The following is a 13,527-nucleotide window of genomic DNA, read 5'->3' on the forward strand; positions in this document are numbered from 1 at the left end:
AGAATATTTCAGTGAACATAGCTAATTTGGATTTTTAAAAGCATTTGACAAGGTTTTATGACACTCAAAAGGAACCTTATTTAATGGTTACAGTTACTGAAAGAATTTGGCAAGTAGTTTGACAACCAAAGATGGGATCATAGTTCATAGAATCCCGAGTGTGGAAACAGGCTATTCAGCCCAACAAGTCCACACCAACCTTCCGAAGAGCACCCACCCCGACTCATCTCCCTATCCCTGCATTTCCCATGTCTAACCCACCTAACCTAAACATTCCTGGACACTGTGGGCAATTTAGCATGGCAAACCCACCTAACCTGCACATCTTTGGACTATGGGAGGAAACTGGAGCACCCAGAGGAAACCCATGCAGACACAGGGAGAGTGTGCAAACTGCACATAGTCAGCCGTCCGAAGGTGGAATTGAACCAGAGTCCCTGGCACTGTGAGGCAGCCGCCCACTTGTCCTGTATTCCTCGCTTGAATTGTGTACATCAGTATCATGTCTTGAGTGGGAATAGAGTTGAAAACCTATTTGCCAGCACAGTTTAATGGATATGTGGAACAAATTCTGAGAGAAACAAATTGAACTCTAGTTAATCAACACAATTTTTAAAAGTGGAAGTGTGGTCTTTTTTTTCCCAGTAGGGAAATTGAATGTTACAGCAAAACAGTAGCATTACTTGGATTTTTAGACAATTCCTTCACATTGTGCTTTGGTATGGATTCCACAGGGTCCCCACATGCAACTCCTATCTGCGCTCAGTCGGGCCAGGGCAAAGTTTGGGGATTGGTTTCTTCAACAAAATCGCAATAGTGCTACATTAGGATTTAATGTAAGACCAGTCATAGTGGGTAGGGGAAGGAGCTTTGTCTTCTCCCAGGGTGCTTTTAGATTGAATAACTGGACAAAAGCAAAATACTGCAAAAGAACATAAAAGCAACAAAATACTCAGCAGTTCAGCCTGCATCTAGGGCGGGAGTAAGAGAATTAATGTTTAAAGTTGATAGCCTTTTATCAGAACTCCTTACAGAATTCACTGGTCAAGTAATAGTCTCTGTTTACTTAACAATCATGCAGCATGATTTTAAAAAGGCACAGCTACATTTAAGAAGCAAGACATTAAATGATAGATTAGATATATTTACACACCTCTTTTTAAAGAAAGGCATATTATAAACCTGATTTACCATGAGTGTCACATTTAAAGTATCAGTTCAGATGACAGTTATGCCTAAATTGTAAGTTTAACAAAATGAAAAATAATCTGCTCCTAGTGAGCAGGAATGAAAACCATTCGCGTGTTCAATTATCCATCTATCTAAAACATTGTTATTGGTTCAGATTTGCAGCATCATTAAAGTATAGAACTTGTAAAAAGAAATTAAACTTAATCATACTACAGCATGTTTTGTATCTGAGATGCTGTTAACTAAGTTTCCAGGCAGAGTTGGTTGATTGACCTAAATTATTAAACTTTTTACAAATGTGTTTTTATTGCCTTCAAATGTTTGACAGTAACAAAGTAGTATTTATTGCCTATTACTAGGTTTCTCTAAGGGTATTAAGAATTTACCACCTGGCCTGAACTGGAAACACACGTAAGCCAGACTGGGTAAAAGCATTTGCTTCCTAACCCGAATCACATTCAGGATCTGGGCTTGGAGATTTTCAAGACTATTGGGGAACTTCCATGACCATTTTTTATTGTGCTAGCTCACAAGTGATTACTTCTATTTTGTTCAATTCACAACTTGCTGTAATGGAACTAGAACTCTCTTTTTGGTGCTCCTGAAGTTTTGTAATACACATGATATCACTGTTTACGTAACTTCATAAAATTCTTAACTTGATTCACCTACAGGTTTCTACAGCGGATCAACGTCGAGATTCCCCGAAAGCTATGATCTGCTGCAATAAGAAGTCTTTATATCTTCCATCAGAGATGGCAGCTATTCATATTGAATTCACTGAATATTATTTTCCAGATGGGAAAGATTTTCCTAGTAAGAATTTGTGTTGAACTAAATTGTATTATGTAAACACTACCATATATGCTGGATGAAAATAAGTTGTAAGCTAATGCTATTGTGCTGTAGTTTTTTGAATGGAGTGGGGAAAGTGAATGAGGCTTCTTTGAAGTTGAAATGGTTATAATGTGCTTGTAATGACCAACTTGATCTGAATTTTTTGATGACGTGACAAGGTCTATGGATGCGGGCATTTGGTGTAGTCTATTTTGACTTCAGCAGGGATTTTGATAAGGCCCACATGGGAGACCGTTATCAAGGGTAAGAGCCCATGGGTCGTAAGGAAATTTGGCAAATTGGATGTGCAATTGGCTGAGTGGCAAGAAGCAGAGGGTGATGTATGAGGGTTTTTCCAATTGGAAGTCTCTGTCCAGTGAGGTCCCACAGTGATCAGTGTTAGAGCCCTTGCTGTTTGTAGTTTACATAAATGATTTGAACTTGAATGTAGAAGGGTTATCAGTAGGTTTGCAGATTATACGAAAATTAGTGGAGTGGTAAATAGCAAGGAGGATAGCCTTCAAGTACAGGAAGATTATAGACAGGCTTGACAGATGGAAATGGAATTCAATCCAGTTAAATGTGAGGTGATGTCCTTGGGCAGGACAAACGGGCAAGGGAATATATTTCAAACAGTCGGACCCTTGGAAGCACCAATGATCAGATGGACCTTGGTGTATATGTACACTGGCCCCTTAAGGTATCGGGACAGGTAGATAAGGTAGTGAAGAACGTATAATGGCTTCTTGTCTTTATTAGTCGAGGCATAGAGTTGAACGGCAGGAAGATTCTCATCCCTAGAACTATTCTTGTAAATTTCTTCTGCCCCCACTGCAGTGCATGCATATTCATCCTATTATGTGGTACCTGCAACTATTAGCAGTACTCCAGCTGAGGTCTAATTAGTGTTTTGTACAAGTTCATTATTACCTCTCTGCTCTCATTCTCTATGCCTGTATTAAAGTGGGAACATGGTATGCTTTATTAACTGCTGTTTCCACCTTTTCTGCATCTTCAGTGATCTATGCCTATATCAGAACATAAGAACAAGGAGTAGGAGTAGGCAAACCAGTCCCTCAAACCTGCTCCACCTTTTGTTCTTACAAAAGTCTGTGTGGATAGATTTTGGTATGGACTATTTTTGAGAAGATTTGTAGCTCGGGTTGTGGATGAAGTTGTAGACTTGCTTGCCAAGCCAGCGTGGATGATTGCAGACATTTCATCACCTTGCTATGTAACATAGTCAGTGTACCTCTGAAACATTGGTGTTCTGTCCCGCTTGTTATTTATATGCTTCACTTTGCTGGGGTGGTTGGCATCACTTCAGTTTCTGTTTTTGAGTGGTTTGTATTTCAGTTCCAGTTCAGTGTGTTTGTTAATGGAGTTCTGGTTGGAATGCCAGGTCTCCAGGAATTCCCTGGCATTGTCTCTGTTTGGCTCGTGCTATTATGGATGTGTTGTCCCAGTCAAATTTGTGTCCTTTTTTGTCTGTGTGTATTGAGACACACAGTAAGAATTGGTCGTGTCTCTTGGTGGCTTGTTGATGTTTGTGTATCCTTATTGTCAGTTTTCTTCCAGTTTGGCCTACTTAATATTTTTCACAGTCCTTGCATGGTACTTTGTATATTAAGATAGTTTTATTGGTTGTGGCAATGGGATCCTTTAGGTTCATCAGTAGCTGTCGCAAGGTGCTTGACTGGGAGAAACATTAAATAGGCCAAACTGGAAGAAAACTGACAAATATACAGAAACACCAACTAACCACCAAGAGACAAGACCAATTCTTTCTGGTCTCAGGGCACGTAGACAAAGAAGGACACTAATTTGACTGGGACAAGACATCCACAATAGAGAAATAGCAAAAACTGCAGATGCTGGAGTCAGGTAACAAAGTGTGGAGCTGGAGGAACACAGCAGGTCACGCATCCCGATCTGAAATGTCAGCTTTTCTGTTCCTCTGCTGCCTGGCCTGCTATGTTCCTCCAGCCCCACAGTTTGTTACATCCATAATAGCACAAGACCAGCAGAAACATACCAGGGAATTCCTGGCATTCCAATGTGGACTCCATCAACAAACACATTGAACTGGACCCGATGTACATGCTACTGAAAAATGGAACCGGAAGTGATGCCAACCACCCCAGCAAGCTGAGACTTATAAACAGCAAGCAGGACAGAACACCAACGCTTCACCAGAAGCACACTGACGATGTTACCCAGTAGGGTAATGAAACATCTGCAATCAAACACACTGGTTTGGAGAGAAAGTCTACAACCTCATTAGTGTTGAGGCCCAGTCAACCATTGTCAATAGTTACATGCTTATAGTTTTGCATTATTTTGCATGCTAACAATACTTGCAAAATGTGAATGATTCATTTAACTTTTAAATATTAAGAAATGTGAGAATATTGACAGGGCAGAAACCTAAACTATTTAAACTCAAAAGGTGAATAGTAGATTTTCTTATCTCTGAAATTGGATTGAGTGTCAAAACACGCTGGAGAGTATTCACTACTGTGCAATGATGAATATGATCAGGATACCTTTTTGAACAGATGAATGAAAAGAACTAAATTATAATGTTATTAGATATCTCATAATATGGATTTAAGAAAAGTTCATATGTGAAAGTGGTTTATAATTTGGAAATTAACGTAGCATTTAATAGTATTTGGCAATCTGACTTGCATAATGGCTATGATTGTTATTCTGTCATTACAGCTCTTTATTAACTTCAGAAAATATTCTTAAATATTTAATATGAGATTTAAATATTGCTTTTATTGAAGTTCATTCTTCTGGTCTTGCATTGTAGCAATATGGAATGTGTTGGACAGGTTGGACAAGAACCAAAATCACAGTTCTGTCCTAGATCTCCTTTCCTGTACAGGTTGTCCTATTACAGTTATCTCTAAATTGATTTTCTTTTTGGTGGAGGTGAATGCCAAAATCTCTCATTCACTAATTTCGCATGATATTTCTTAAATCATGACTGGGAGAATTAATGTTTTTAATTAAAACTTCTTAATTGGGTTTTCACCAGTTTGCATTTGTGCTGAACTCTTGTGAACCACAAAGATTTAAGAATATGATATCACATTCTTGTAATAAAAAGGGCTTTGCACCAAGGCCATTTGCTGACATAAACTGTAGTTCATCATGATGGGCAACATGAATGTTTTCTTTGCCTCAGCCAGACTTGACTCATGCAGATTGTGAAGAAGTAAGACAATTTTTTAATTTTAGTTGATGTATTACAGCCTACAAAGTAATTTGGCATGTTGTCTTTATTTGGATTTATCTATGAAAGTTTTTAAAGTGTTAAATAATTTGATATTAAACCAAGATCACATACTTGACTGAAGACCAAATCGCAGTGAACAAACTAATGTTACATTTTGCATTTGAAAGATCACTGAAAGCGACAGAAATAAGAATGTTTAAGATTTAAATTTTAAAAATGAATCTCTGCCATTACTGAGCCAACTAAATCATTCAATGCAAAATACTTTGATCAAATTAGTTGAGATAAACTACAGAAAACATTTTTTCCAAATTGTCTTCACTCTCATTAGGCTTCACTCTCATTAGACCAACACCTTCCACCCCAACCTTCAGTTCACCTGGGCCATCTCCAGCACATCCCTCACCTTCCTGGACCTCTCAGTCTCCATCTCAGGCAACCAGCTTGTAACTGATGTCCATTTCAAGCCCACCGACTCCCACAGCTACCTAGAATACACCTCCTCCCACCCACCCTCCTGCAAAAATTCCATTCCCTATTCTCAATTCCTCCGCCTCCGCCGCATCTGCTCCCACGATAAAACATTCCACTCCCGCACATCCCAGATGTCCAAGTTCTTCAAGGACCGCAACTTTCCCCCCCACAGTGATCGAGAACGCCTTGACCGCGTCTCCCGTATTTCCCGCAACACATCCCTCACACCCCGCCCCCGCCACAACCGCCCCAAGAGGATCCCCCTCGTTCTCACAAACCACCCTACCAACATCCGGATACAACGCAACATCCTCCGACACTTCCGCCATTTACAATCCGACCCCACCACCCAAGACATTTTTCCATCCCCACCCCTGTCTGCTTTCCGGAGAGACCACTCTCTCCGTGACTCCCTTGTTCGCTCCACACTGCCCTCCAACCCCACCACACCCGGCACCTTCCCCTGCAACCGCAGGACATGCTACACTTGCCCCCACACCTCCTCCCTCACCCCTGTCCCAGGCCCCAAGATGACATTCCACATTAAGCAGAGGTTCACCTGCACATCTGCCAATGTGGTATACTGCATCCACTGTACCTGGTGCGGCTTCCTCTACATTGGGGAAACCAAGCGGAGGCTTGGAGACCGCTTTGCAGAACACCTCCGCTCAGTTTGCAACAAACAACTGCACCTCCCAGTCGCAAACCATTTCCACTCCCCCTCCCATTCTTTAGATGACATGTCCATCATGGGCCTCCTGCAGTGCCACAATGATGCCACCCGAAGGTTGCAGGAACAGCAACTCATATTCCGCTTGGGAACCCTGCTGCCCAATGGTATCATTGTGGACTTCACCAGTTTCAAAATCTCCCCTTCTCCCACTGCATCCCTAAACCAGCCCAGTTCGTCCCCTCCCCCCACTGCACCACACAACCAGCCCAGCTCTTCCCCCCCCACCCACTGCATCCCAAAACCAGTCCAACCTGTCTCTGCCTCCCTAACCGGTTCTTCCTCTCTCCCATCCCTTCCTCCCACCCCAAGCCGCACCCCCATCTACCTACTAACCTCATCCCACCTCCTTGACCTGTCCGTCTTCCCTAAACTGACCTATCCCCTCCCTACCTCCCCACCTATACTCTCTCCACCTATCTTCTTTACTCTCCATCTTCGGTCTGTCTCCCCCTCTCTCCCTATTTATTCCAGTTCCCTCTCCCCATCCCCCTCTCTGATGAAGGGTCTAGGCCCGAAACGTCAGCTTTTGTGCTCCTGAGATGCTGCTTGGCCTGCTGTGTTCATCCAGCCTCACATTTTATTATCTTGGAATAAAATGTGGCTTTTTTTTAAATTAAAGCAAATAGCGATATGGGGTGGGTTCAAAAAAACTAACTTAAACTCTTCAGATAGTGAAAATAATAAATCCTTAATTATTAAATTAAAAAATCATGCTTGCATCATTTCAACATTATAACCATTTTAGCTCTACTTGTGCTGTTATTTCTAAATAATTAAAACATGTAGTAAATTCCAAGCTTTAGTAGCACGTGAATGAATGCAGTAATCCCAAATTTTAATTAACAGAAGTTACTGTAACAATTTTATCCTTTTTGGTTCTATTGAAATGGAAGATGTTTAAAAAATATGAAAAGCTTTACATTAGATATGGTCGCATTATTAGATCAGCATGGTAAATCAGTCTGGTGAAAACTCTGTTTTATATTAAATATTACATCTTGATAAATTACTTTTAAATCTAGCACGAAGATGCAGTACGTATATTGTGCCTTAATTTTGGAATGGCAAAACCCATTTTATGTGATTTGTTTCCTATGCTCTGCCTGGCCATGGTCTTCATACATTATTAGGAAAAAAGCTCATCACAATTTTGTAACTATCATTTTTGCTTGATCATATAAGACCAAAAAAATTAGGGAGAAAGTCAGCACCCACCATTCTTGTATGCAATGGGTTTTGCCTTGAATATTGATAAGACTGCCTTGATTCTTCAGTTTTTTTTTACTGACATATGTATGTGTTCCTATCTGCAGTTCCTTGCCCTAACCTTTATGTACAGATGAATGCACTACAGTTCACTCTTGATGCAAGGAGCATGTTGTGGTTGAATCAGTTTATGCTGGATCTGCGGCAGAGTCTGGAACAGTTTACAGCCATCTATAAACTTGATATTGCGAAAGAAGATGAACATGTCGATGTACGAATTGATGGACTGATGCTCAAAGTATGTAGAAGTATAATGCTGCAGCTGAGATCCAGTAACCTTAAAATTAATCCATGGAATATTATTTACCTTGGGTTTGAAATCCCTTTCTGTCAGTGAGAAATGTATTAATAATAATACCTCATGGCTTAATTTTAAATCTATTGGCTTCAACATATAACATACTTTTAAAATGCAAAAAGTGGAGAGCCATATGATCCCATTAAAAAATGGAGTCTAGCATGAACCAAAGCTAAAGGATAACCCCCAGTCAATCTCAAGTTGTTGTAAATTGTTGGCTGGCAAACAAGTGCCCACCATGTTCTGTGGACCCAAATATCCCTGCACTGGTCAATATCCTCTAATAGAAGGATAATCAAGATCAAGGTTTTTGAGAGGATTTGTGGGTTGGGTTGTTGATGTGGTTGTTGACTTGCTCACCTAGCTGATGAAGCTTCACCAGAAGCACACTGATGATGTTTCCTAGTATGGTGATGAAACATCCGTGAACAAACTTAACAGCTTGGTGATCAAGGCAGCAACCAGATTATCAAGTTAGTACCTTATAAATGTACTGACACTGTTATGATGCCTGGATTTTAGAAGGCATTGTATACAGGCTGTTACAGCTCTCTGATCATGTAATGACAAGACCTTGACTTCTCTAACGATGATTGTTATGGTTCTTTCGTTGCCTACTTTACTGCTAGGGTGGTGGCAAATAGAAAACTGAAGAGGATAAGCGATTTCCTAGATTGAGTTTGCTGTTTTTTGGTATTCTAGCAATTTCTTTGCAGCACCCAGGCAAGCAAAATGTCAACATAGCAATGTAAAAACAAGGAGCAGGAATGGGCCATTCAGCCCTTCGAGCCTGTACTGCCATTCAATATAATAATGGCTAATCATCCATCTCAGTGCCCTGTTCCTTCTTTCTTCCCATATCATTATGGAACTTATAACCTGCAGGACAGCCTTTCAGTCTAACTGGTCTGTATCAGCATTTATTACCCAATTCGGGATAATCCTAATCACATTTACTTGCCTTGTAAACTAGCTGTGTAACTTATGGGATGACAAGATGTGGAGCTGGATGAAACAGCAGGCCAAGTAGCATCTTAGGAGCAGGGAAGCTGACGTTTCGGGCCTAGACCCTTTTCTGAAGAAGGGTCTAGGCACAAAACATCAGCTTTCCTGCTCCTCAGATGCTGCTTGGCCTGCTGTGTTCATCGAGCTCCACACCTTGTTATCTTGCAATCTCTGGCATCTCTAGTTAGTTATCTCTGTGTAAACTTATGTCTGCTTTGCTTTATAAAATGGTTTCAGAAGTAGTGTTTTGTGAAAGAAACATATTGAAAAAATAATTGTTATTTTAGTTGTTTTATGTTACTGAAACTTTGAAAATACCTTTGTTTTATATCAGTTTATTATTCCAACTGATAAGAGCTCTGATGACCATCAAGACCGTCCACAATCCATTTCTATTCAGACAGCAGAGGTGTTGGCTACAAATACAAGGCACTCATCAAATTGTACACGAAGTGACTTGGAAGCCATAATACAGGAGTTTAAAGATGATAAGTTTTTTAGCAAAGCGTTCACAACCTTTCCCAAAACAGCAGAAAGTTTCAATGTATTACATCCTGTGTTTCAAAGACATGCCCATGAGCAGGATACTAAGTTGCATGATGTTTACAAGGGCTTAGCTATTCCGAAGCTGAATACAAATGCATTGAAAACTTTTGCTGCCACAGATGTGTGGGCGATACACTTTTCTCAGTTTTGGATCGATTACGAAGGAATGCAGAGTGGGAAAGGAAGACCTGTCGGGTTTGTGGATTCTTTCCCTCTTTCTGTCTGGGTTTGTCAGCCCAACAGATTTGCAAAATCTCAAGAACCTTTCCTATCATCCAGACAATGTGCCTCTCAAATACCCAAGAGTGAATCCAGTGACTTGAGCATTCGTTTACAACGCAAAAAGCTCTTGAGGGATTACTATAGTACAGAATCTGAACCATTTACTAATGGACTGGGAAGATCGAATTCTCTAGATGGTGCTGCTGGATCCTTGAAATCCTTGCAGCCTTCAGATGCTGATATACATATTCTTGTACACACTCAAAAGCATGTGAGCATGCAGGTTAATCATCATCAATATTGCTTCATGCTTCACCTTCAAAATTCAATTAAAAGGCTTCAAGAACAATTTCAGAAGAACATTGAAGAGGTGACTGGAAAGCCGATGGAGCAAGCAAAAATTTGTATTGGGTTGTTGATCAAAAGTTCTGAAATAGCTTTAATGCTTCATCCACTGCCTCAATCTGAGGCTCATAATAAGACTCCAGTGGAAAACAGAAGTCCGACAGAATCTGACCTTTCACCGTCTGAAAGCAAAGAAACTCTGGCAGCAGTGAATGAAGTATTGAGTGATGATTCGGGGACCGTCCATCTCAGCCAAAAAATACTTAATGAATCACAAAGTACTGAAACTGAAAGTACAGATAAAAATGCTGTTGGACCTATGGACTCTTTGCTTTCTAAGTCATACAGTGACTCGGCTTTGATCAAAGGCACATCGTTGCAGACCTCTTTTGATCGTACTGGTCATCAATTTCCAGTATTGTCAGATGTCTCTGGAACTCATCCAGAAGACAAAAATAAGCTTAGTGAAGTCACAAAGATTTCAAATGTTGAAGCTCTCAATGTCTCTCAAAGCATGGAGCCACTTGGTGTTTACACAGTAAATAAAGATGAATGCAGTATTCTTCCTTTGTGTAAGGAAAATTGTCAAGAGGAAGTATCAAGTATTTTGCAAAACAAAAGAAATGGAGCCATAGATTCATTAAATGAGATAAAATGTGACCAAGAGAACTCCATGCAAAACTTTGATTACAGTAAAGAAATATCACCTACAGCAAAGCTGGTGTTACCTCAGTCGGTATCAAGGTATGCAGCTATTTGAAGTCACCATTTAATCATTAATTGAAGGCAATTTAGGATAATGCATGACCATACAGCAGTTCTATTATGGGTTAGTATTAATTTCATTTTGTCGTAATCTGTAGTTGGTATTTTTATTTCTTAAGTACTTACTTGTGCTGTTGCTATATTCATGTCGTAAGACATTGTTTAATGGCGTTAGACATTGGAATACTTCTTTAAAGCAGAGAGTCAACAAGTAATCTGCCAGATTCTTCTTCTGTATTGACGTAAGTGCATTATATAAAAACAAAATACACTCGACAAAATATTTTTAAAATCTGAAGTTTAATTGCTGACAAAATATAAACTAGCTACATTGCTAAATCATAAAACATACCTTCTTTAATGTTTGGTATGCATTCCATTTTGATGAGTATCAGTAACACTGTTGTAGCCTATAGATATTTTCCAATATCTTTATGCCAATTACCGGTTTGTCTTATATACAGCTTGTTGTAAAAGTCATGTTTCAAAAGTTATAAATTAGCATGGCCCGTTTCTGAAGAAGGTTCAAGGCCCGAAACGTCAGCTTTCCTGCTTCTATGCTGCTGCTTGCCTGCTGTATTCATCCAACTCCACACCTTGTTATCTTATTAGCATGGCCTAGTGGCCTCTTTGTGCAGAACACTTAACTTTTCCAGATTGCTCTCATATGCAACATAATTGATGCATTTTCACATGAAGTATGCCTGGTAACAATGTGTCAGAAATAGGCAGGATAAATATTGCAAAAAAGTTAGCAAAGATGATAGATCAACAATAGGAAATTTTCAAGTATTAAAGGATAAGGGCAAATCAATTGAATAAGCAAAGAAACTGATACTGAGAAACTAGACTTGTGAATAAATAGATTCACAAGAAGTTGAAATGCATGAGATTGTAAGAAATGAGAGTGTGGCAAGACAAGTGGTTGCTCCACCGTTTAATAAATGCTGATCTGATTATAGCTTACCATCCAATTTCCTGCACCCATGTCCAATTCGGTCATAAGTATAATAACTGATACAGCCTTCACCAGATATGTATCTTCCATGTTCCACCTCTTCACTCTTCTAAACTCCGATGATTATAGTCTCAACTTCTCCTCAGAATGCAAGGCCTTCATTCCCAGAATCAACCCAGTGTAAGTTCTCTGAACATTTTCCATGGATGTCTATCCATCTGAATAAGATCAAAACTGTACACAGTATTTGCTGCAATTTCGTCAATGCTTTCTAAAGCTGGTTGCAAAATTGTCTACTTGTGCACTCCGTCTTCCTTGCAATTAAGGCCATTGTTCTGATTGCCTTTGCCTTTTAACTAACTTTTTGTGATTCATGTACGAGTGCACCCAGGTCCTTCTGAACCATAGTATTCTGCAGGGTCTCTCCATTTAAATAATATTGTGCTTTTCTCTTGCTGGCAGAGTGGACTGTTTCATGTTTTTCTACATTGTATTCCATCAGCCAATTTTTTTGCCTGTTCAACCCAACTAAATCCCTGCACAGACTCTGTTTATTGGTCAGGACTTATTTTCTTCCCTTGACAAATGTGCCTTCGACACAGTCTATTCCTTCTTTCAAGTCATTAATGTAGGTCATAAATAGTTGAATCCCCAGCACTGATCCTTTTGGCTCCACTAATTACAGTTTGGCAAGTTGACTGTCAGATCCTCTTTGTCATCTTGTTCTCTATCCATGTTAATATGTCACACTTAACAACATGAGCTTTTATCATGTACAATAACCTTTTATATGGCACTTTAAGGAATGTCTTTTTGAAATTCAAATACATTATGGTTCCTCTATCTGTCCTGCTTAAGATGCCCACTAAGCAAAAGGTTGGCAGTTTAACAAGTAAATTATTGTGAATTAAGTGAATTATAAAAAGCAGTAGAAGGAAAGTAAGTGATCAAATGCCTCAAAAGGAAGATGAGGCAAAGCTGATGGATAAGATGAAAGATAATACTAAAACAAAATCTACCATTTTTAAGTAGAAGATTAATTCCAAAGGATTATTTTAGACTGCCCAGGAGCTGTTGGAGTAAATTCAGATGATGTATATGGCAGACATATTGATAATCTATTATTCCTATATCTGGGTACATCTGTTATAGAGTTGTAGACATGTACAACATGGTAATAGACACTTTGGTCCAACTGTTCCATGCCGAACATAATCCCAAATTAAGTTAGTCCCCCTGCCTGCTCTTGGCCCATATCCCTCCAAACCTTTCCTATTCATGTGCCTATCCAAACATCTTTTAAATTTTGTAATTGTACCCACATCCACCACTTCCTCAGGAAGTTCGTTCCACGTGTGAATCCCCTCTTTTTTTTTAAAAGATACCCCTCATGTCTTTTTTAAATAGCCCTCCTCTCACCTTAAAAGATGTGCCCCCGATCTTAAAATTCCCCATCCTAGGGAAAAGACAACTAGCATTAATCCTATCTCTACCCCTCATGATTTTATAAACTTCTATGAGGTCACCTGTCAACCTCCTGTAGTCCAGTGAAAAAAGTCCCAACCTATCCAACATTTCTTTATAACTCAAATCTTTATACCCAGCAACATCCTGGTAAATCGCCTCTGAAACCTCTCCAG

The 13,527-nt window shown here is 39.6% G+C and overlaps 1 protein-coding gene across 3 annotated transcripts in view; it reads left to right on the forward strand.

Annotated features, from left to right (window-relative positions):
* The window catches only part of bltp3b (bridge-like lipid transfer protein family member 3B), a 120,614-nt gene that overhangs the window by 64,389 nt on the left and 42,698 nt on the right, over positions 1–13,527 (forward strand). For 2 of the 3 annotated variants that reach the window (XM_059654636.1, XM_059654638.1), the window contains exons 12-15: positions 1,866–2,007; positions 4,847–4,921; positions 7,796–7,986; positions 9,386–10,908. In XM_059654636.1, the coding sequence (XP_059510619.1) occupies positions 1,866–2,007; positions 4,847–4,921; positions 7,796–7,986; positions 9,386–10,908 (1,931 nt within the window). The remainder of the gene's footprint in view (positions 1–1,865; positions 2,008–4,846; positions 4,922–7,795; positions 7,987–9,385; positions 10,909–13,527) is intronic. The other variant, XM_059654637.1, reaches the window with a different exon arrangement.

Source organism: Stegostoma tigrinum, chromosome 25 (assembly GCF_030684315.1).
Source record: "Stegostoma tigrinum isolate sSteTig4 chromosome 25, sSteTig4.hap1, whole genome shotgun sequence".
Lineage (NCBI taxonomy): Eukaryota > Metazoa > Chordata > Chondrichthyes > Orectolobiformes > Stegostomatidae > Stegostoma > Stegostoma tigrinum.